This window comes from Miniopterus natalensis, chromosome 2 (genome assembly GCF_054644295.1).
Source record: "Miniopterus natalensis isolate mMinNat1 chromosome 2, mMinNat1.hap1, whole genome shotgun sequence".
Classification (NCBI taxonomy): Eukaryota; Metazoa; Chordata; class Mammalia; order Chiroptera; family Miniopteridae; genus Miniopterus; species Miniopterus natalensis.
This window is the reverse complement of record NC_142082.1, coordinates 72,717,282-72,741,077: the sequence shown is the minus strand read 5'-3', so window position 1 is coordinate 72,741,077 and position 23,796 is coordinate 72,717,282. Positions and strand designations below refer to the sequence as shown.

General features: G+C 39.1%; 2 protein-coding genes across 8 annotated transcripts in view; one reads left to right on the top strand and one right to left on the bottom strand.

Moving 5' to 3' along the window:
* Positions 1-1,295: 1,295 nt before the first annotated feature.
* On the bottom strand, positions 1,296-14,374 carry LACC1 (laccase domain multifunctional purine nucleosidase 1). Of its 6 annotated transcripts, none has more exons than XM_087814323.1 (7): positions 14,268-14,374; positions 10,347-10,962; positions 9,536-9,717; positions 8,621-8,786; positions 5,015-5,240; positions 3,834-3,958; positions 1,296-2,212 (listed from the first exon to the last, which is right to left on the bottom strand). In XM_087814323.1, exons 2-7 carry the CDS (start codon positions 10,903-10,905, stop codon positions 2,205-2,207), a joined length of 1,266 nt encoding a protein of 421 aa, XP_087670449.1. In that variant the 5' UTR covers positions 10,906-10,962; positions 14,268-14,374; the 3' UTR covers positions 1,296-2,204. The 6 variants fall into 6 exon arrangements, with proteins under 6 accessions (XP_087670449.1, XP_087670446.1, XP_087670448.1 ...); XM_087814320.1 differs by having other exon boundaries at positions 3,798-3,958; positions 14,268-14,372; XM_087814322.1 differs by having other exon boundaries at positions 3,798-3,958; positions 9,536-9,714; positions 14,268-14,372.
* A 911-nt stretch (positions 14,375-15,285) lies between these two features.
* CCDC122 (coiled-coil domain containing 122) overlaps positions 15,286-23,796 on the top strand; it is a 28,395-nt gene continuing 19,884 nt past the window's right edge. The window contains exons 1-2 of one of the 2 annotated variants that reach the window (XM_016205422.2): positions 15,286-15,376; positions 19,386-19,466. The gene's annotated coding sequence lies outside the window, so the exon portion shown is untranslated. The remainder of the gene's footprint in view (positions 15,377-19,385; positions 19,467-23,796) is intronic. The other variant, XM_016205423.2, reaches the window with a different exon arrangement.

Genomic DNA, 23,796 nt, shown 5'->3' with positions numbered 1-23,796 from the left:
TCTTTCTTGTTTACCATTTAGCACATGCACAGAGGTCCATATACTGTACCCATACATACAAGCACACAGAAAACTGAGCAGTGCTTTCTTTAAAATGCTAGACTTTCACAGGTTGGTGGCATTCTCAGAGTTCACATAAAAAGCAAAATGGATACACTAAGTATCCATTACATCTAAGTTTAACTTTAGGACAGTCTAGTAAAAAAAAAAAAAATCGCACTTTGAGACATAAAATGATGCAATTCAGATGTCATTGTCATCTTACCTTCCAGCTTCTGAATCCATGGGCATTATTTATATTTTTGTCATGTAAGACAAAGTAACTTTCTATAAATTTCCGCCCCAAAAAATCTACTTACAGAAAAGCAGTTACTGGAGATTCTGTAGAAATGAGATCCAGGTGGGTGAGGGTTCATAAATGCTTTTATCTATTTGAACTACAACGTATTACATCTAAAGTAAGAGCAACACATTCATTAACATTAAATGCCCTCCTTTTTTCCTGTACAAGTAAATTAAGAGATAAAGATTGGTTCAACTTTATATCTTAAAAAAGAGCAAAGCTACTTATAGAAATACTACCTTCTAGTGAAAAGATCATTTTTTTATGTGTTTTAAAAAGTAATGGAGTATAGCCCATTTAGTAACTATGCTATTCTTCACATTTTAAAATTACAAGTAAATTTTAGTTTGATAATTAGTACCTTTAAACAAATCATGTCATGAAATCGTTTGATTTCCAAACTTAATTTCTCTTCTTAATAAAACTACAACTGATATTTCCTATGTGAAGTTAAGTAACAGTGCTTAGATTGAAAACAAAACAAAACTTATTAAAAATTATTTTCGTGGCCTTGGCTGGTGTGGCTCGGTTGGTTTTTGGTACACTGAAAAGCCATAGGTTTGATTTCTTGTCAGGACACATACTGAGGTTTCAGATTCCATCCCCAGTTGAGTATGTATGGGAGGCAACCGGTCGATCTCACATTGATATTCCTCTCTCTCCCTCTCCCTTCCTCTCTCTCTTGGATCAATAAAAAGCATATCCTCAGGTGAAGATTAAAAAAAAAAAAAATACTTAAAAAAAAAATTATCATTGTGGCTGCAGACTAAAAGCACCAGAAACCTATATACAAATGCTCAAGCGTGACCGAGGTCTTATAGAGGCAATAATGATAAAATCACTGACTAACCTAGTCATTTTGTTTCTGAGTTACTGAATCAATACTTTTCACTCAATAAAACAGAAGACAACTTTTCACTATATGCTTTGGCACAAATAATCCAAACTCATAGATAATCAAACAATTTTTATTTGGGTTTTTAATATTTTCACACATACAAGTAAAATATAGCTACCTAATATTCTGTAAACTTGTAAACTTCAAACAAAATAATGCCCAGTGAAAAATTGGAAAGTTACCGACTATTCTCAATGTGATGCCAAGAACATAAAGAACTCCCCCACATTTTATGTCTACTCTTTGCCTGGAAATAAACTCCAACTGCTTTGGCATGACATTTGAGACCCTAAATAATGTTTCCAACCTGTTTTTCCAGTAACTCCTGTCCACACCCTTCTCTCTCTAGAACATGTTATAAACTTTCAGTTTCATGCCCTAGTTCATGGTGTTCCCTCAATCTGTTATGGTTATTTTCATTTGTTAAAAGCCTATACATCTTTCAGGCCCATGTGATCTGTCACTTTCTCTGTAATATCTTCTCTATCCTGCCTTCTAGATACTATTAATCCTTCCCTTCTTCTGTACTTTTCTACTGCTATTAAAATTAAATTTACATGTTAGAAGTTTCTATCTCCTCCACTACATTACACTCAAAAGGAAAAGGTCTTATTCATTTTGATTTCACCCAAGCTTCACACGACTGACAGAGGAACCCAATATATACTGAACTGAACCAGGACCACGAGCAAGATCTAGTCTTGATTTATGTAACAAATAGAGAGAACAAACTTTAAGAATAATCCTCACTGATATAAAATGTATAAGCCACATCCCACTGATTATTTTGTCAGTTATTGTTATAATTAAATGAACAACATTTGACTTTGGATAATAGTGAAAATTTACCCTACACATGAATTTTCCATTGTAATCCTTTCAGTATTAAGTAAATCAAATAACTAAATTTTTCTCTTGCAGTCAGTTTGGAAAGAGGCAGGAAACAGTTATGCAAAAATCCAGTCAAGTATCTGTAAAAATAAATAGAAATCAAATATGAGATCCTTACTAATCTATTATAATATCAAAGTAAGAACCATTTAGTCTGTTAAACTCTTTTGTATGTTAAAGGGTTAAAGACATTTTGAAGACTAAGAAGAATATTAATTCAATTAAAAGTAACCTTAAGGAAAATTAGATATATGCTAAAGGGTCAGTGTTAAATCACTATCATGAAATATTTTTGTATAACTCTAAAAAAAAATCTAATAAATAACTTAATGAAACTGCATTCAATATTGCTCTATGACTGTAGATCAGGTGTCAGCAAACTATAGTCTATGGGCCAAACTTGGCCCCTCACCTGTTTTTTGTAAATAAAGTTTTATTGAAACACAGCCATACTTGTTTGTTTCTGTATTGTTCCTGTCTGCTTTTGTTCTGCAAAGTTGAGTAGCTGAGACATAGATTTTATGTCTCACAAAGCCTAAAATATTTACTATCTGGTCCTTTAGAGAAAATTGGCCAACTTCTGCTGTAGATAATCAGTTAGAAAAAATTTAGTTGAAATCCAAACCAGTTTTGTGTATGTGAGGATTTCTTATTTTCTAGAGCTTAGAATATTTATGCAAAGATTTCTTCTCAAAACCAAAAAAAAAAATTTTTTTTAAAGAAGGTATAAGGATATTATGACCCAATAATCCCTCTTCTGGGTATTTACCCAAAAAACTTGAAAATACTTATATGTAAAGATATATGTACCCCTTGTTCACTGCAGCACTATTCTCAATAGCCAAGACATAGAAATAACTTAAGTGTCCTTTGACCAATGATTAGATAGTGAAGATGTGATACATATACACAATGGAATGCTACTCAGCCATAAAAAAAGATGAAATATTGCCATTTGCAAAAATATGGAGGGATCTACAGAGTATCATGCTAAGTGAAATAAGTCAGATGAAAAAAGACAAGAACCATATGATTTCAGTAATACGTGAAATATAAAACAAAAAGCAACGAGCAAACAAACTCACAGACACACATAACAATATGGGGGTCACCAAAAGGAGAGGGGTGGAGGAAGGATGAAGAGGGTAAATGGTGTCAAATACATGGTGATCAAGGAGACCACACTTTGAGTGGTGAGCGCACAATGGAATATACATTCCATGTATTATAAAGTTGTATACCTGAAACTTACATAATGTCATTAACCAATACTGCCCCAGCAAATTTAATTTTTTAAAAAGGGATGTTATAATAGGAAACATACAGATGTCAACTACATAGGCGAGATAAAGGGCATACTTACAGAATATTTTTTAAAGAATAAGTTATTTTAATACCTTTAACGTATGACTGCCTGACTGTTCTTCATTAACTAGTAAAAGCCGTGGCTGCTCTTTATGTTAGAATATACTACTGAAAATTAACTTCTCTACCACTGTTGCTTCATTAAAAAATAGAAACTTAATTCTTCCTATAGGAATAAAGGCTTGAAGTTGAATATGATTAATTATTTTTAAAAATGAGGGGAGGAAAAGGTGGAAAGAGAAAGGAGAGAGTGTAGAGGGAAAGGAGAAGTGGGGAGAGGGGAAAGAGAACCTACTGTACCTCATTCTCTAATTGATATGAAGCCAATCTGTGTACCGAAATTAAGGCCATCTCGAACATGGGAGAAGAACTTGTCAGGATGGCAGGATGTACAGAGGTTGAGATCTTGCTCCTGGTCCCGAATATTCTGTGGCAGAATTCCTCCTTGTTCTAGAAGAATCCTTAAGATAAAGAGTTTCCAAAAGATAGCAAGTTTGTTTTACCAATAGCCAAAGCATTATGAAATAAGTATGGATATTGGTGTAAAAGAATTCTGGGAAAGATATTCTTGGAACAATGCAAATTGTTATTCGGTTATAGAACATGGACTAGTCAGGAAATGGTAGATTTTATCACCATTTGTCACCTAAGTTCATATACGAACTAATAACCTTTCATATTGTCCTGCAGACATGATATGGGTACAGAATTTTGTAATAAATGTCAAGTACTTATTTTAGAAGAAACTTTAAAGTTACCAGGGTATTTATAGACAAAAATTCATTTGATTCGGACAGAGCGTGCCTTTTAGTCATTTGATCCTCCCATCTTTTTTCCCTTATTACCAATTTTTTCACAGAAAATTTGCTTCTTCATAAGACTTTATATGAAATATGACTATAAATTAATGATAGTCATTCCACAAGTAATATTTAAGGGTCGATTTCAACCCTTTCTGCTTATGTGCTCAATGAGACAGAATCTAGTCAAGGTTTAGGTGAGTGGAATAGAAACATGATTCAAATCAGACATCAATTTTCCTTTGTAAAAAGGATAATTTTTAACAGCTATTAATAGCAAAACTTGATAAATTAAAAAATGTTAGGGACCATAAAAAACTTGAAAATGACTATGTGTTTATATTATCTAATATTTTTGCTAAGAAATATGTTCCCCTAGTTAATTAGAGAATACAAATAACTTTGAAATATCAGCTTCCTGATAGTTTATTATATTTAGGAGAATTTAGCTGAAGAATAACTATGAAGTAAGATACGTGCCAGCTTTTCTATATGAAGTTTAACCTTTACTTTTAAGTCAGTAAGAAATACCAGCCAGGAAAATGTCTGTTATTAAAACTTAGATGAGAATAGATTTCATATTTAAAATTAGTTTTGTGTGTATAGTATATGTCAGCTATTTGAATATCTGCCACATGATTTTTCTTGGAGTTACTAACTGTTCTCTAAATTAATTTTCATTAAAAACTTGCAGTTCTGGAATGAAACCAATCATACCTGGTGGCTTTACGAATGTCAACATAGGGATTTGGTGAGTCAAATAGCCGCACACATTCAGGATGAAGATTATGAAATGCCTTTGCTGATTCCCTCGGAAGACTAAAACAGCAAGGTCCTACTGATGGTCCCAGTATGACAATGATATCTTCCAGACTACAACCGTATTCTGCTATCATAGCATTCACAGTAGCCATAGCAACACCTAACAAAGTACCTTTCCAACCTGGTAAATAGGAAGAAAAAGAGATAAGGACAGTTAAAACATAACGAAATTTCACCTTAATTTTTTTAAATCCTCACCCGAGGATATGTTTTTATTTATTTATTTATTGGGGGCGGGGGGCGGGAACATTGATGTGACAGAGAAACATCGATTGGCCTGACTGGGAATCGAACCTGAGACCTTTTTGGTACAGGCGATGCTCCAACCAACTGAGCCACACCAGCCAGGGCAACTTCACCTTAATTTTTATCTAAATTAAAAATAAGTACAGTCAGTTTGTGTTTTTTTCAAGTCAAGAAATAATAAATGAACAAAATTAAGTTAAATAATCAACAAATTAAAATACTAGTTTTTAAATGAGGTACTCTATACATAGCACCTGACACAAAAGAGACATTTAATGGGGGAGGGGTGCCCCTTCCATTTTCTTTTAAAAACGTCCTGTATTTTGTCTGGCCGGCATGGCTCAGTGGTTGAGCATCAGCCCATGAACCAGGACGTGGAGGTTCGATTCCCAGTCAGGGCACATGCCCAGGCTGCAGGCTCGTTCCCCAGTGGGGACATGGAGGAGGCAGCTGATCAATGACTCTCTCCCATCAATGATGTTTCTTTCTCTCCCTCTTCTTTCCTCTCTCTGAAATCAATAAAAACATAGTAAAAAAATAAATAATAAATAATAATAAAATAAAAACATCCTTACTTTTAGTTTCCACAGGCATTATGCCTTTCTTAGTCCTCTCTCTCCCCCTCCCTTACTTTATTTCCACATTTTTAAAAATTGTAAAAAAACATATAAAATTTACCACTTTAACCATTTTAAAGTGACCATTTAGTAAAGTATATTTACATTTTTGTGCTACAAATCTCCACAACCTTTTCATCTTCAAACTTGAAACTCTATGCAATATACAAATTTTGAACAATAAATCTCCCTTCCCATCTTCCCCTTATTCCCTGGCAACCACCAGTCTACTTTCTGTTTCTATCACTTTGACTACTCCAGGTACCTCATATAAGTGGACTCATACAGTGTTTTTCTTTTTATAACTAGATTATTTCACTTAGCATAATGTCCTCAAGGTTTATTCATGTTGTAACATGCATCAGAATTTCCTTCTTTTTTAAGGTTGAATAATATTCCATTTTATGTATATACCAGACATTGTTTATCCATTAATGTATCAATGGACACTTGAGTTACTTCAACATCTTAACTCTTGTGAATAATGTTACTATTAGTTGGGTGTACAAATATCTTATTGAGATACTGCTTTCAATTACTTTGAATACATACTCAGAATCAGAATTGTTGGATAATATGGTAATTCTATTTTAAAATTTTTGAAGAAACACCATACCATTTTCCATAGCAGCTGCACCATTTTACATTCCCACCAGCAGCGCATCAGGGTTCTGATTTCTCCACATCTTCACCAAAACTTATTTATTTTTTTTACTATTAGCCACCCTATTAGGTGTCAGGTGATATCTGATTGTGGTTCTCATTTGTATTTTCCTAATTATTCGTGATGCTGAGAATCTTTTCATATCCTTGTAAGTTATTTGTATACTGTCTTTAGAGAAATGTCTAGTCAAGTACTTTGCCTATTTTTAAACAGGTTGTTTTTGTTGTTGTGGAGTTGTAGGAGTTTTTTATATATTCTGTATATTAACCCCCTGTCAGATATATGAAGTGCAAATATTTTCAACTACTCCATGAGCTATCTTTTTGTTTTGTTGTGTCCTTTGATGCAGAGAAGTTTAAATTTTGATGAAATCCAAAATTTTTAACTGTTGCTTGTGCTTTTATTGTCATATCTAAAAAAACACTGCCAAAAAAAAAAAGCCCCGTTGGCATTGCTCAGAGGTTGAACATCGACCTATGATCTAGGAGATCTGGTTCCAATCCTGGTCAGGGCACATGCCTGGGTTGTGGGCTCAACCCCCAGTAGGGGGCATGCAGGAGGCAGCTGATCAATGACAACTTTCTCATCATTGATGTTCAACTCTCCTTCCCTCTCCCTTCCTCTCTCTGAAATCAATGAAGATATATTTTTTAAAAATGAAAATAAAAAATAAACACCGCCCAATCCAAGATCATAAGAATTTACACTTGTTTTCTTCTTTGAATTTTATAGCTTTAGCTCTATATTTACTTCTTTGACCCATTTTTAAGTTAATTTTTATATATAAGATAATTGGTCCACCATCCATTTTTTGCATGTGAATATCCAGTTTTCCAAGTATCATTTGTTAGAATTGTCTTTTTCCCACTGTATAGTCTAGGTACCTGGTAAAGAATCATTTGACCATAAATACAAGGATTTATTTCTGGGCTCTCTATTCTATTCTATTGGTCTATATATCTGTCTTCATGCCAGTACCACATTGCTTCGATTACTGTAACATCATAAGTTTTGAAATCAGGAAGTGTGAGACCTCTTTGTTCTTTTTCAATAGTTTCTTTTTGACAGCTTTATCTTTGATATTTTAAAAATGTATTAAAACCTAAGAAGTAACAAATAATATTCCTTTTATATCCAGGAAATAAATTTTAAATAACTTTTAGCAATGTCAAGTAGCAATCCTGACTTCTAGTCATCTAATTTCATTACTTTAGCTCCTTTCTTATTTATCCATGGCCTAAAAAGCAAATTAGTCATAGATTTACAAGTAGAAGGAAATCCAAAAGATCATCCCTCACTTCACATAGGTACATAGCCATTGGATAATCTAAAATAGTATTTTAAAACGCCTCCAGAAAACAAAATTCCATAACCTTAACACATCATCTAAAAATCCTTCTTTGTTCTTAGCATGTTGAACTAAATGCAATTTTCCAAATATTTCTCACTTTTTTTTACCTCAGTATCTTTACACATGCTGCTGCATCTTAATGAACACCTTTCTGCAACATGCCTAACCTTCCTATTCCTCACTGCCTAGACTTCATGGCTTCTCATTGGCAGCACCACACCCTGAGGAGTGTCTGAAAAGCATAAAGGCTTTTTTTTTTCTTTTTTTAATTACAGTAACCAGGAATTCCAAAACCCAAGCAAAGTGTCTGCATGTAAGCTTACCTTACCCAAAATGTTACTGGCATCCCTCCTGAGAAACACTGGTACCTAGCCAAACTCTATCAATTCCTCAGGAATCAGCATAGGTACTACTTTTGGGGGGAATTCTACTCTGATTCATATAGTTTGACTTAGTTATTCCTTTTATCTGCTTCTATAATAGGAGTATGCTGAACCTACCCCTATCTTTACTCTTATCACCACCTAAAGCAATTAACTGTGTTACGCCTTCCAGAAAAAAATTATAATTTTTCCTGTATTACAAAATGGCAAAATTCTAAATGCTTAATTAAGTTAACTTACCAGAGTGAGCAACCCCACATGCTTTTTTGACAGGATCTGCAAAAACTATCGGTATACAGTCAGCACCAAGAGCTGCTATTGTGACTCCTCTCTGATTTGTGGTGATTCCATCATAGGATTCAGGCTCCTTCCTTCCCATAACCCAGACGTCATTGGCATGATCAGTCTAATACCAAAGATGTGCAATAAAAATGTTTTGAAAGTAGGATTTCTCATACCATAAGCTTTTCTGAAAGTATTCATTTTGTACAAAATTATATAACCGGTTTAAAATTACTAGCATTCATTAAATATATCACTTCTATATATGGTAAAATACCAAACTTTCTTATCATTTAACTTTTGGTATTATAATCTCTGCATATTTTATTCAAAGGAAAGCAGACTTTAACATTTAAAAATTCAATACTGTCCATTACAAATACCTACTACTAGAGATGGGTAAGTCTCTGCGTGCAGTACTTTTCAAAGTGAACTAATTCATTGAAAGAAATGAATTACCAAGTCAATGGTATTTTTACTTTTCCTAGGCTCAATTAAAGCTGGAATTCTGTAACAAACAAAGCACTATCTCATCAATTGTACCCTGGTGTTAACTTAGAAAATAATGGCCTTTCTCTTCCACAGTTCAGAAACCTTCCTTCTAAATCAAAAAGGGCAGTGGTAATATGCTGAGAATTAACTGTACTTTTAGATGTGAGGAGCTCCATGTGGGAAAATAAATAAATAAATAAATAAATAAAACACATAGAATTGATTTGTAGGCTATGGTATACTGATCAACTGAAAGCATTATCCTAAAGTTTTAGATAAAACGCCAGATGCAAAAGTTAAGTAGCTTGATTTAAGTCCACTAAACATTAGCAGAGTCAATAATATACTTTAGATCTTCTAAAATATGAAACACAATTTTACCTTTATTCGGTAAAATTTCTTCACATTAAATCCTGCAGCACTTCCCAATCTACGCAGATTCTCTTGAACAACTACCTTGGGATCTCTCCGTTTGGAACTACTGAAGAGATTGAATGAGCTGAGAGTTGGTATATAAGATATCCCACCTGTTCTTGTAGTAAATCCATGTATGAAAATATCTGCTGAAGATAAGCAGTAAAGATTAAAAATACACTATGCAAAAAACTATAAAAAGCATTACAGACCCTATCTCTTGGTTAAGACCTTCCCTGATCACTTCAACCTGCATTTATCTGGCACCTAATTTTTATAGCACTTTGTCCCTCCACGTATTATGCACTGCTTTGTGTTTGTCTTAGCATTCCTATGGAGTAATTGCTCCTCAAAGGGTATCTTCTGTCCCATTTGTCTTTGTTATCCGCAATAGCATATAGCTCATAGTAAATATCATTAAACCAAGGCGTAAGATTGACCGTTTAAAATTTCACTGTTCCATAATGATGCCAATGAATTTAAGGTTTCAGAACTGCTAAATAGGAAATCTCATTTTAAAGGAAGCCTGGGGATCTGTCTTAAAGCTGAATTTGCATAAAGCAAACTTATCTATATAGACGGTTTTAAAGGGACTATCCCTTGACATCCCTAATACTATAAGACCATCCATGACATTCCCATGTTGCAACTGATGCTAATGAGCACATCAGCCTAGACAGTACTCAAAAGAAAGAAGGAAAAAAAGAAGTGAACGACTTCTAAAGAACCACTGGTTTTTCACCTACATGGTGAAGACAACAGATAGTGTGTAATATACCTGAGATCAAAGGAGATGTGATAATGGTTAATTCTCCTTTCAGTGCTGGCAGACTTCTCAAATACGTTTCTATTTCATTCTGTATAGCTTCTAGTTCTTGAGTTGTGATCATGTTTATCTCCGTGGACTGTTTCAAAAGACCTCCCCTCAAAGTTACCTGTAAATCTTCAAACTCAAAATTGTAAACATCGGTGAAGAGTCGATCAATAAAAGCCTTCATTAATGCCTTCCGGTGCATGGGTACAATTACCTTAATGCTGCTGAGATTTTTTTCATCAATTTTTTGTTTAATGGTATACAACAAGGCAGCCATACTGGGATTGCTAACAGTCTCAAATTCTCTCAAGAGAGCTGATAACCCATTGCTTGTTTCTAAATCATAAGAATCACGGTCACTGTTCCTTTCACAGCTGATGTTACTGCAACACATTATGCAGCGGAACTTGGTCTTGGCCGCATGGTGGTGTGGAACAGCGTTCAATGTCTTCAGTAATGTCTGAAAGTTTTTCTGAGAGTTCAGTGTCAAATCAAAGAGATCAATCAACACTGCTTCTGCCATCCTTCAGTAACTGTACAATGCTCTTCAAAGAAGACTTTTGTGCCCATCAAAAATCACCTGTAAAGAAATATTAGCATAAATAAGAATGCAAAATTAGATTCATCTTACTACAGTTACAACAGAAATTTGTGGCTGGGGGGGAAAAAAAGGATTGCATTGATCTAAAAATGTAACCAAAATTGTAACTCTAGACCCCTCCCAGGAAAGGTAGCTCACTGTCCTAAGAGAATCATGAAAATTAAAGCAAAGCCATCTCTTAATTCATTTTCTGGAAGTATATGTACATCTTTCCAGCAAGACAACCGTTCCTCTGTTTTTGTTTTTATTTAGGGAATTTTAAATAGGGAATTACCTGTTGACTTAGACAAAGTCCTGTTTTTTTAATCACATGGTATCAATTTATGTGATATATCATTAATCCTGACACGACTGGCATGTTAGGTCACATCCCTTCACAAGAAATATGGGGGCCTTGGAGAAAAACAGGATGGCGGCATAGTTAACAGCTGCACCCACCGCCTCCCACAACCACATCAAAATCACAACTAAAATACAGAACCACCATCACTCAGTGCCTCCTGAGATCTGGCTGAACAGAAGCCCTACAACCAGGGAACTGAAGGAGCAATAAGGCCGGTAGGAGGGGCAGAGACTCGGACGGACTGGGGGTGGATTCCAGAGACGTGGCTGCGGGCCCACACCCAGTGCCGCAGTTTAAACCCAGGAGTACATCTCTGCGGGGGAGGTTTCCTGGAGGAGTGAGGGGCCCCAGCCCCACATCAGGCTCCCAACCCAGGGCTCCAGGGCCAGGGAAAGTCCCCACAACTCCGGGCTATGAAACCAGCGGGGACTGTCACCGAGGGTCACGGAGGCTGCGGGAGCCCCAGCAGCTCCTCTTAAAGGGCCCGCACATGGACTCACTCAGACGAGCTCCCTCTGAGCCCAGCACCGGGCAGCAGCCTGAAAGGACCTGGGACACTTGGGGAGGAACTAACCTGCCTGAAATCGGGGCAAGAGCTGGAGGGGCAGCTTCCTCTCAGGCAGAAGAGCTGGTGGAGGCCATTGCTCCTTTGGCGAGTCCTCCCCGAACACAGCCCAAAGGCAGGCGCCATATTTGAATCGCCAGCACCGGACCCACACCTTTGGCCCCGCCCTGAGATTCCTGGAGGCCCGGCCCCGCCCCTCCCCACCTGCAGGCTTATCCAGGCCATTTCCAGTGGCTTTTCTCTGCAAGTGGCCTCTCAAGCCTTATGCTTAGGACTTTCCTAAAATCTCTCAAATAAGCAGCAGCGGGCCCCATACTCGATAAGTGGCCCCAGGCCTGGCACTAGCGGCAGCCTGCATTGGTTCATAGCTTGGCCTCTCCCGGACACTTCCAAGCCCAGCACAAGTAGCAGCCAACTACGGGTTGCTTTGTAGCTCATGCTGGGTGGCCCTGGGCAACGCACTGGCAGAGGCTGACTTTGCACCTCCAAGGAGGCCCCAGAGACAGTGCACCTGGTGGTCGGCCTCGACCACGCTGGATTACAACCCTACCACATCCACGAGTGACACACTCAAGGGGCGCACTTGGTGAACACCAAAGCTCCACTGAAGTAAATCCTGATCCATGGGGGGGGGGGGTCTCCAGCACAGTAGCTCTTTGGTTGTAGTTGCAGCTGGTCGTCACAGCTGATTGGCCTGGGGGTCAATTCCTCCCAGTGACGCCAATAGCAACCAAGACTCAACTACAACAGGACAGTGCACACAGCCCACACAGGTGAGCACCTAGAAGGCCCAGCTCAGGTGACCCGGGAGGCTGAGCCACTGAACCCTACAGGACACCTACTACACAAAGCCACTCTACCAATTCCAGGAGACATAGCAGCTCTTCCTTATACATAGAAACAAACACCAGGAAGCAGCCAAAATGTGGAGGCAAAGAAACATGTCACAAAGGAAAGAACAGAAGAAATCTCTAGAAGAGGAACTAAATGAAATAGATCCAAGCAAGCTAACAGATACAGAGTTCAGAATTTTGTTTATAAGGATGTTTAAGCATATTATTAGGAAAATAACTGAGAAAATTGATAACATAATAAAGTACCAATTTGAAATGAAGACTACATGAACTAAAATGAAGAATAATTTACAGGGAATCAACAGTAGAGGACACTGAGAATCAAATCAGCAATTTGGAACATGAGGAAACAAAAAACACCCAACCAGAAGAACAAAAAGAAAAAAGAATCCAGAAATATGAAGATAGTATAAGGAGCCTCTGGAACAACTTCAAGAGGCCCAACATTCGTATTATGGGGATGCCAGAAGGGGAAGAAAGAGGCCAAGAAATTGAAAACCTATTTGAAAAAATAATTACAGAAAACTTCCCCTACCTGGGGAAAGAAACAGACTTTCAAGTCCAGGAAGCACAGAGTCCCAAACAAGAGGAACCCAAAGAGGCCCACAGCAAGACACATCATCATTAAAATGCCAAAGGTTAAAGACAAAGAGAGAATCTTAAAAGCAGCAAGAGAAAAGCAATTAGTTCTCTACAAGGGAGCACCCATATGACTGTCAGCTGATTTCTCAATGGAAACCTTGCAGGCCAGAAGGGAATGGCAAGAAAAATTCAAAGTGATGAAATACATGGAACTACAACCAAGATTGCTCTACCCAGCAAAGCTATAATTTAGAATTGAAGGTCAGATAAAGAGCTTCTCTGACAAGGAAAAGCTAAAGGAGTTCACCACCACCAGACCAGCACTACAGGAAATGTTGAAGAGTCTTCTTTAAGAAGCAGCTAATGAACAAAAGAATGTGATGAACTAAATAGATCCAGAGACATCGATGCATGTAACAGACATCATATTTCAGAGGGAAGAGGGAAGGGGGGTGGAGGGTGGGAAGAGATTAACCAAAGAAGTTATATGCATATATGCATAACCCATGGACACAGACAATAATGCGTGAAGGCCTGGGGAGGGGGTGGCAGCAAGGTGGAGGTGGTCACCTGGGGGGGGGGAAATGGGACACCTGTAATACTCTCAACAATACAGATAAAGAGGGAAAAAAAGAAATATGGGGGCCTTAAGTGAACTATGTTAAATGGAGCTGCACTTTAAAAATCGCATTTTTAAGAGATAAAGTTGAGATGACTTACACATTTCTCTCCAGGATTTACACAATACTGCAGGTATGGCAATTACCACAAAGCGACCGCGATTTAGATGAGGCGTCTGCTTTCCTAGCCCTTCCCGTGGGGGCATTTTCTCCTGAGCCCGTCCTCCCACCAGGCAGTCCTTCTGTCTTCGGTTACCCCCTTCCCTGACCGTTTGTCCCCGGGCTTTCTCCTGCCCCCACTCCTACCCTCCACGCCCTACCGTGCAGGACTCCGGTTCAGGGTCGTCTCGCCAGTTTTGAAAAAGATTAAAAGGAGAGGGGGGTGACCATGAAATTCCACAAAACGCGCCTGTCCTCGCCGATCCCGTGCCGCGCTCAACGGGGCGCGGACCTCCACCTGCCCAGGCACCTCCCGCCTGCGCCCCGCCCTTAGGGACTTTCCGGCCCCGCCGCGCCCCGGGGCCGGGCCCGCCTCAGAGCGCCGCACCTGGGCTCGCACGCCAGCCCGCAGCCCGCAGCCCGCGGTCAGGAGTGCCCCACCCCCGCCCCGTCCCGCCCCCGCGCCCCACCCCCACCCGTCCCGCCCCCGAGCCCCACCCCCACCCCGCCCCGTCCCCTCCCGGAGCCCCAGCGAACCCGAGCAGCCGCCAGCGCGTCACCTGGAGTCTAAGGCCGGCCCCGCGCCGCCGCGGTCTCCCGCACAGCCGCCCCCCGCCCCCGCCTCGCCCACCTCAGCGCCGCCCGGCGGATCCCTGCGCGGCATCGGCCTGGCTAGAGCCCCGCAGTCCGCGGGCGCCCGGGCGAGGCGGCGAGCGGCGGGGAGGCCGGGGGCGAGTGGGGAGGCGGGGCGGGCGGAGCGCGGGGGAATCCCGGGAGGAGCGCAGCGCCGCGCCCGCGCCGCCTCAGCAGTTCCGGGTCAGGGCGGCCGGTCGAGTCAGCTCCGCGCGGCTCCGCGGAGGGAAGAGGAACAGGAACCTGAGCGCGGAAGGGCCCTCGCGCCCGAGCCCGGCGGTCAGGGGGCGAGAGGCCGGGGTGGGGGGACGGGAGGGGGCGGCGGGCGGCGCCGCCGGGTCACGCCGCGCGGACTCCCTCGCGACGGAGGCCCGCCCCGCCTCGGCGCTTCCCTCCGGGGAGCGAGGCCCCGTCCCCGCGGTGCGCTCGGGCAGCTGGAGTCGCCAGAGCCCAGGCCGGAGGCCCGCGTGGCCTTAGCGCTTGGCAGTTTGTTTGGTCCGAGGTTCAAGTCCTGGGTCTCCTAAGGGAGATTTTCCCCCCCTTCTGTTTTTATTTCCAGAAACGAGTCAGTGGGCGGAGCCCTCCTTCACCTTTTTACTGGCTCTGCCTGGCGGGCTGGACCAGCGCTGCGCTTCAGGTGTGTTGGCAGGTGCCCCGAATGCCCCGTTTAAACCTGTGTGCCGCTAGCCCAGGCCGGTGCTCGGCAGCTGGAGCGGCTTCCCTTACACAGGAAGGTCGCGGGTTCGATTCCCGGCCGGGGCACATACCCAGGCTACGAGTTCGCTCCTGGTCGGTCGGGTGCCTGCTGGAGACGGCCCATGATGTTTCTCTCACATCAACGTTTCTCTCCCTCGCCCTTCCTCTCTGTAAAAAATCAATAAGAACATACCCTCAAGGGAGGATTAAAATAAATACCTGCCGCTAGTAGAAAATTAGAAGCCACTAACCATTAAGGCTGCGATAAAGGTGCCAATTAGCATCCTTTATCAGGCCTCAAACAGTATAACGTTCATTTATTTTTAAAAATTAAGTACTATGTGAAGGGTGGATGCTATGGTAAAGGGAGAATATATCCAACCTTCAAAGAGCAGGATAAAGAATATTTTCAGTGGAACTGGTCATGATGGAAGGAAGAGGTCCCTTTTATGTTTTAGTCGCTCAGATGATGAGGGCGGAAGAACCTTTACCTGAAAGTGAAAGGATCTTGGATATGTGGGAGTTTAGAACAGCATTTGGAGGGGCCGAGTGCTTCTATTCTGTCTTAGTAGAGAATAGGATCACTAACCCAGAATGGGAACGTACTGTTCAGTATTCCTAGCAGGCATTTTTGTCAAAATTTGTGTTTTCATTATTTTTGCTGGACATTTGTTAAGAGCCCTGAGTGGTAGATGGTATACGAGATCAGAACGTGCGCTCTCTGCCCTGAGCATGTTTTGTTAAATGTTACCCTAAGTAAAATAGAGGCCTTGTAGTTACAAAGCCAGTTTAACACATTTATCCCTGTTTTTATAGACAAAGGTGGAATTCATTTTTTTTCATGTTACAATAGAGGCGGTAAAAAGTTTTCTAAGATATTCCAGCATAGAGCAGCTATCAGGGAAGAGAGAGTTTGCCATTCTGCCTTATTAGACGTACTGTTTTCCTTCATCATCTGGCCCTAATGCTCATCTAACACTCTCTTCATCTCCAGTCACCCAGCTCCAGTGGTTCTCAATCCTGGCTGCACATTGGAGTGACAAGTAGAACTTAAAAAAATAAATAAATCCAGGGACTCCACTCATGACATACATTTGAAACAATCTCTGGGAGTCAAGTCTAGGCATGTTTTGCTTTGTTTTGTTTTAATCTCTACAGATGATTCAAATGCATAATTAGGTTTGAAAAAAACAGCTTCCCTATTCCTAAACCACTCAAACTCAAGGGAGTTCCTTGGGAGGGCCACATGATTTCATCGTTTACATAAGCTATTTCTTCAACTTGGAACACCCTTCTCTTTATATATTTATTTAACTGTTAGTTGTTCAAGACCTTTCAAGCTCAAACATAACCTTCCTTGAATTCCCATTTCCTCACCAAAAAGAATTAATTGCTGCTTCTTTCGCATTTTGTTCATACAGAAGAAGCCTTCTTGTAGATGCAGCCTGGACCCATAGCCAAGCAATAAATTGAAAAGATGGATTAAACTTGGAATTGTACACTGTAATTTATAAGGATAAACTATTTAAAAGTCAGTTAAACCAGAGTCATGAAGAAGTTTAACATAAATACCATAAATATTTTGTTTTAACCTAGAACAACTGTTTGCTGATTTCTCACTAGATTGAGAAAGTCAGGCCTTTTCACATGGCCTGCTGATTAGAGCTCCGTATTGTATCTCTTGCATAAGCTATGCCTCTAGTCTAAACCATCAGTTAAGTTATCCCAAGATTTTCTCCCTTTAAAGTAAAACAACTTAAAGACACTTGAGTACAGATGTCTCATAATCTTTCATAGTTATCTAACAATCAACTCACCTTTATTGGGTCTTTCAAAAATATTAAACATCGATTTTAAAGAAACAACAAACTTTATTTCCACACTTTTTCATCGGTTTATATAACAATTAAATTGTGAAAGCACAGTGACGAGTGTCTCGTTGCTTGGCACCTGGGGCTTTCCACCCTGATGACCTTCTGTACCTGGCCCATTGTCCTTGCTCTGCTCATGCCTACCAGAGTAGGAGCAGAACTGGCCAGACTTACTAGAAAGAAACTTCCTAATCATTCAGCATTCAGCATGATATGGGAATTAGCAACTTATAATTTACAAAAGCAGTAGAATGAGTTAACTGATTAGAGAGTGTTATTAGACAGTACCTACAGTACCTCCTACATTTTAGTTATTTGACTGTTTGTCTTCTTCAAGAGACTTAGAGCATTTTGATGGCAGAGATAGTACCTGGCTGTTAAGGGGAACCATTAAGGAAATCTCCAGATATTTTCATAATACCATGTAAATTTTCTCATGAGAACAAGTGGAATTAAAAAAATCTGACAGTCGTTTTTAAGGCATTTACATTAAGGTTTATGAGCACTTCCAGAAAAGGACATATAATATGCAAATTTTTTTGTTACAAGCTCTGTTACTTTCCTAAGGTTGCCACAACAAATTGGATGGCTTAAAGTGACAGAAATGTATTCTCTCATAGCTATGGAGGCAGAAGTCTCAAATCAAAGTGTCAGGACTATGCTCCCTTCAAAGGTTTCTGTGCCTCTTCCAGCTTCTGGTGGCCCCATCACTTGGAGCTCTATGGCTTCATCCTTATATGGTCTACTTCCCTGTGTGTCTGAGTCTCAAATTTCCCTCTCTCTCAAGTAAGGAGGCCGGTGTGGAAATAAAGAAAGGCTAAGCCTATGAGAACAAAGGCTATTTTTTAAAATATATATATCTTTATTGATTTTAGAAAGAGGAAGGGAGAGGGAGAGAGAGAGCGACAGAAACATCAGTGATGAGAGAGTCATTGATTGGCTGTGCCCTGCAGATCCCCTACTTGGGATGGAGCCCCCAACCCGGGAATCAAACTGCAATCTCCTGGATCATAGATCGATGCTCAACCACTGAGCCACGCCAGCAGGGCAACAAAGGCTATTTATTCAGAGATTGCTAGAGCAAATGAGTCAGCCACTGTTACTTGTGTTGTGGCAGAGACTCAAAGGCAGGCAGAGAAGTGGGAAAGCTTTACAGTGGAAAAAGGAAAATCTCCAGGTGTGCCCCAATTGGAGGCTCCTGGCATGGGAAAGCTATATGTGGGCTAACTAGAAGCAGGATATCCTATGTGATTGGTTAAGGATGCATATTTGTTTTTCTCAGGTTGGTCCCAAATTGAAAGTGGGGACAAAAATTAGGGAAGTTGTCAGTACTTAATCCAGCACTGGCCATTTGGGGCCAGTTGTTATAGGGGTTATTGTTTGGTTTTCCTTAATTGTTATTAGAGATAGTGGTCTAACTTCTTATAAGTCTGACTTACAGATAAACAAGGTGGCTTCTTGGGCTGGTTACTGTAGATAATAGGTAGGTGGTTGGTGGTTTCCTGGGTCGGTTGTTTCAGGTTGTGGGTCAGAGTTCTATTTTTCTTATGGTCTGGTCACTGCAAATTCAGTCTCACCCGTCATTGAATTTGGGGCCCAGGGCAATCTCAGTTTGAGATTGTTAACTTAATCTGCAAAGACCCTTTTCCAAATAAGGTAACATTCAGTTTCTGGGGGTTAGGACATAGACATACTTTTTTGGGCGGTAGCATACTTGAACTCATTACAGGCTCCTCTTATTTTAGAAATCATGCTTACTTATTTATAGAGTTAAAAAAGACCTTTCCCCTACTGTCCTGAATGAGACAAGCAGGTAGGTTATGACTGCATTTCTCCAAAAGCCTATAATTTCTCAAATAGTTGCCTGGATGTCTCTTAAAGCTTGGATTCAAGCTACACACCGGTCCTTGTATGTCTGCATTCCAAAACAAGATGCTTTGGTAGTCCGGTATTATCTGTACATTCAGAGAAATCCCACCTTTGGTAGAAAGTTATAAGCAACATGTGTAATGTATGAATACTGTCTGTGACAGAAAGTTAAGGAGTATTACAAGCCTTCTGGCTGCTTTCTGTTCTCAGTATTCTGAAGCTTGAATCTCATTGCCTAGCCGAAGAAGAGAACCCCATTTCAGGAGATTCTAAGACACTGGTATATAACAGGTATGCAATTTAAAAAATGATTCAATTAATCAGTTCCTTTTGGATGACTCTGATGATGTTATAACTTATTGAAAACATGTGGTTGAAAAGACTTAGTCTTTTTTTCCTGAAGTATGTGTTATTATTCTCTCTCATTTGTGCAGTTTGTCACATTTTCCCCATTATGCCTCTTTAACTTATTTGTTGAAATTGAACCACACCCATCTTATTTTATCATGTTTATTACAAGTACAAACCATACTAATAAATTCCCTTGATACCAAGAAAAACTTTTATCTCATCTTTCCTCAGGTTAATTTTTTTAGCTTATCTGGCCGAACGTCAGCTTTAATATTAAACTCCCCCTCCCACTTAGAAAACAAAACAAAAAACAATTTCATACTTACTTGAAAATTATCTACATAATTTTTCTTGTTTTTTAATAAAATATCTACTCTAAAGGAGGTAGGATGAAGTTATGAATTTAATGATTTAAACTACCTAGTAGGTTCAGACTCCAGGTTTTTCCATAAAAAATGGAAAATGGTACTTTTGTGACATGGATGCACACATACAACTGCCTCCTCTTAATTCTTCTAAGCCAAAAGCTCTCAAAAGCCCCAGTGGAGTTTGACAGACTTGCTTTATTTTGCTCATTAACTTAGAGAGAGGTACCAGATGATGTGTTTCCAAAACCTTGAACAATAGCCTTTTAAAAATCTCCTCTCAAGGGCCAAGTACAGGGGCTTGTCTCATGAATTCAAATGAAGTCATGCACAAATCATGCTTATCATAGTGCTTTATTACGTGTTAAGTATCTAGTAAATGTTCATTTGGATCCTAATTGCTTCAGATTTCATCTTTCCTACTTATTTGATATGTAACCTTTGGCATATTTCTTTATTTCTCCAAGTTGTATTTTTCTTATCTACAAGATATAGGTAAAAATAAAATCTAGCTTGTAGGATTGCTGTGATGGGGGTGGGGGGTGGGGGAGATAACCCATGTAAAAGCACTTAAAAGAGTGCTATTACTTAGTACTCAGTAAATGTCGACTACAGTTAATATAGAAGAATGGTTGTTTATTATAGCATTTCTATTGCATTGTTTTCTGTAAAACTTTTTCAGTTAAAAGTTGTGGGGTTTTTTAACAATTTTCTTTTATATTTACTGTTTGGATATTTACTATCAAATACTTTAGGTATTGTAGGTTTGTTTGTTTTGGAATCAGTCACTTAATTCCTCTTTATATTCCTCATGATGCCTTGCATATGATATGCATCCAAATATGTAGTTTGAATGAAAGAGTAAATGATGTCATCTAGTTAGTCTCTAAACTCTTGTTTTAATTGGTTTATACAGTTATAATGAATTATCAATAGATGGCAGTAGTGTGTTTTATTTTTATATTTTGTGTAGTCTACAGTAGAAATCCAGAAAAGAGCTAAAACTTTCCCAAATTAACACAGATATTTTTTCATGAATAGTTGGTTTAAATAAATATCAACCACGAGTTCTTCAATTTATGTTGCTTTAGAAATATAGATCAAGAAGTACCAGTTACTTTATATGTTATTGTATGATATATGTTATTGTATGAATGTAATTTTCTTCATTCTTTAGGTTTATTTATCAAATACCTTAGAGAACACAAAAATAAGTAAGACTTTGTATTTGCCTTTCTGGAGCTTACAGTCTAATAGAGAAATGTAGTTTAAAATAATGGAAATAATAAGAAAAATTTGTTGAGTGGCAGCGATTTTCTAAATGCTTTACATGTATTATTTTATTTAGTCCTCACAATAATCCTAACAAGGCAAGTACTCCTGTTGTTCCCATTTACAGATAAGGAATCTGAGGCTGGGGTTGTAAAGAATTTACCTAGTAAACTAGTAAGTGGCACAACTTGGATTCAAGACTAGCTCTGTCTTACTCAGGGAACTATACTGTTATAAATCACTGTATAATAAATATGCAGAAACAATTGTGTGTGTGTGTGTGTGAGAGAGAGAGAGAGAGAGAGAGAGAGAGAAGTCTCATCTACCCAGCAAGATCAAGAAAGACTTCTTAAAGAAGATGCCATCTAAAAGAGAGCCGAAAGATTGGTTGCAATGTTGACATGATCAGAACAGGTTTTTAGGAGCATTATTAGTGGAACTGAATCAGAGTGGAGATAGAGTACACTTAGATATCTGTTATGTGCCAGGTACTTTTCTGGGTCTCTGCCCTCATGGATCTTATATTAGTAAAAGAAGGTAGAAAAGAAATTAACGTGTAAGGTGTCAGTGGTGATAAATGCTATTAAAGGGAAAATGAGGCAGGGTAAGGAAATGGAGGAGGAAGGAGGAAAGGTCATGTTTTAGAGGGAGTTATTGAGGAAGGCTTCTCCACCAAGAGAGTATTTGCAAGTAGTAAGGAGTGATTGGATTCCCATGTAATTTAAAGGTGGAACCAATGAGTTTTGCAAAAAAAAAATTTTTTTAAATTACATGTAGCCTGTAAGAGAAAGAAAAGAGTCAAGATTTTGGCTCACCCTTTGGGTGAGACAATTGGGGCAGCAGTCGTGAGCCACATACTTGGGGAGGATTTCCCAAAGGACCTATGAAACATCAACAATGAGCTCTTATTTATGATTATCTTAAGCAAGTCTGGTTCAGTTGCTATGGGCTCTACACACTTCTAGAGACCTCCCTGTCAATGCCTCCAGTGTTTTGGACCTGAACAATAAAAGTAAACTTATAATTTACTGAAATGGAGAAGACTGTGAAGAAGCAGGCTTTGTGGTTGTGATGGATACCAGTTGACAGAGAAATCAGGAGTTCAGTTTGGAACATATTAAGGTAAAATGCCTATAAGAAATCCAAGTGGAGATATCAGGTATGCAATTTAGTATCAGTCTAGAGCTCAAGAGGGTTGCTCAGGTTAGAGTTATAAATTTGGGATTTGCCAGCCTATAAATGCATTTTAAAGCCGTTGCACAGGATAGCATCATCCACAGAGTGAGTATATGGAAAAGAAGAGACCTGAGGATTGAGCACTAGGACACTCAACCATAAATGAGAAAGATGAGGAGGAACCAGCAAAGGAGGCCAAAAATTATGGTGCCTCAAGAAGGAGGGCATGATCAGATGTGTCAAATGATGCAGATAGGTCAAGAAAAATGAGGACTGAACTTGTCCATTGAATGTAGCAACATGGAGGCAATAGATGCTTTGATAAGAACTTAAAAAAACAAACAAACAAAAAAACTAGGGGTAAGGAGAAGTCCAGAAATATCTCATGAGGCTGTCTCTTTTGGTGTTCTATAAATTTGGGGTTTGGATTACATTTTCAGCTGGCAGCTTTGAAAATATAATTATTGTACAAAACATATTGTCACCATTAAAAATGAAAGCATAAGACTGAATGACATTAGCAGAGATAATGTCTTTCCATTGGTGTGGAACTCCACTTTGGGCAAGAAGTAATTTCTGAGTTTATGTTTGGTTCTAGCTGATGAGGAGGAAGGAGAAGTGGAACTTGTCAGGAATATCAGTCAACAGATCTGTGACAGTTATACACTTAAGACCCAATTTCATCATGTATATTATATACTTGGTATACTTGGAAGCAAATAATCTTCAGGGTAGGAGCAAATTGTAGTCATGAAGGCAAGTCAGAAGTTAGCCAAATGTCCAGCCTGAGGAGTTTGTAGCAGTGGCCAAGAAATGAAACAAGGAATGAAGAGCTAAAAAAGTCAGGAAGCTAAGTCCAGTAAAGGGAGATGTGAAGAGGGGCAGTTCACTCTTTAATGAGCATTGGGTGAATTTTTATTGGATATGGGAATGGGGAGTCAGCTTGAGAGTTTGACTAACATAGACTACACAGTAACTTAATTTACTTATCAATTCTAATCTCTCCTCACATCTGTGTGGCTTTAGGCAATATCTCCTGAGTGAGTGAGAATAATAAAACACTTTATTTAAATTGGAAGATAAATTAAAAATGTAAAGAAAGTACTTTCCAGATGAGATTGACATATATGCATGGTTTTCTAAATTACCACACCTTCATGATTCTTTGAATATATTTGTTTACTTGAAATATTATGGGACATGATTCTAGATAAGTGGGTTGTAGACAGTGAGCCATACAGTAGTTGACCACCTAGAATAAAAGTGAGTTTAGATATTTTTTATTTTTCCCCATAAACTTTCATTTTATTGCTACTTGAGAGTTTATAGAACTGTGGTTAGGCTCTTTCAAGCAGGCCTTCAAATGATTCTTAATGAGAGAATGAAAACTGAGTTTCACTTTTTGTTGTATTAATGGTTACATTGCTTAAAAGAATAAAAGACTGTTTTTTAATGGT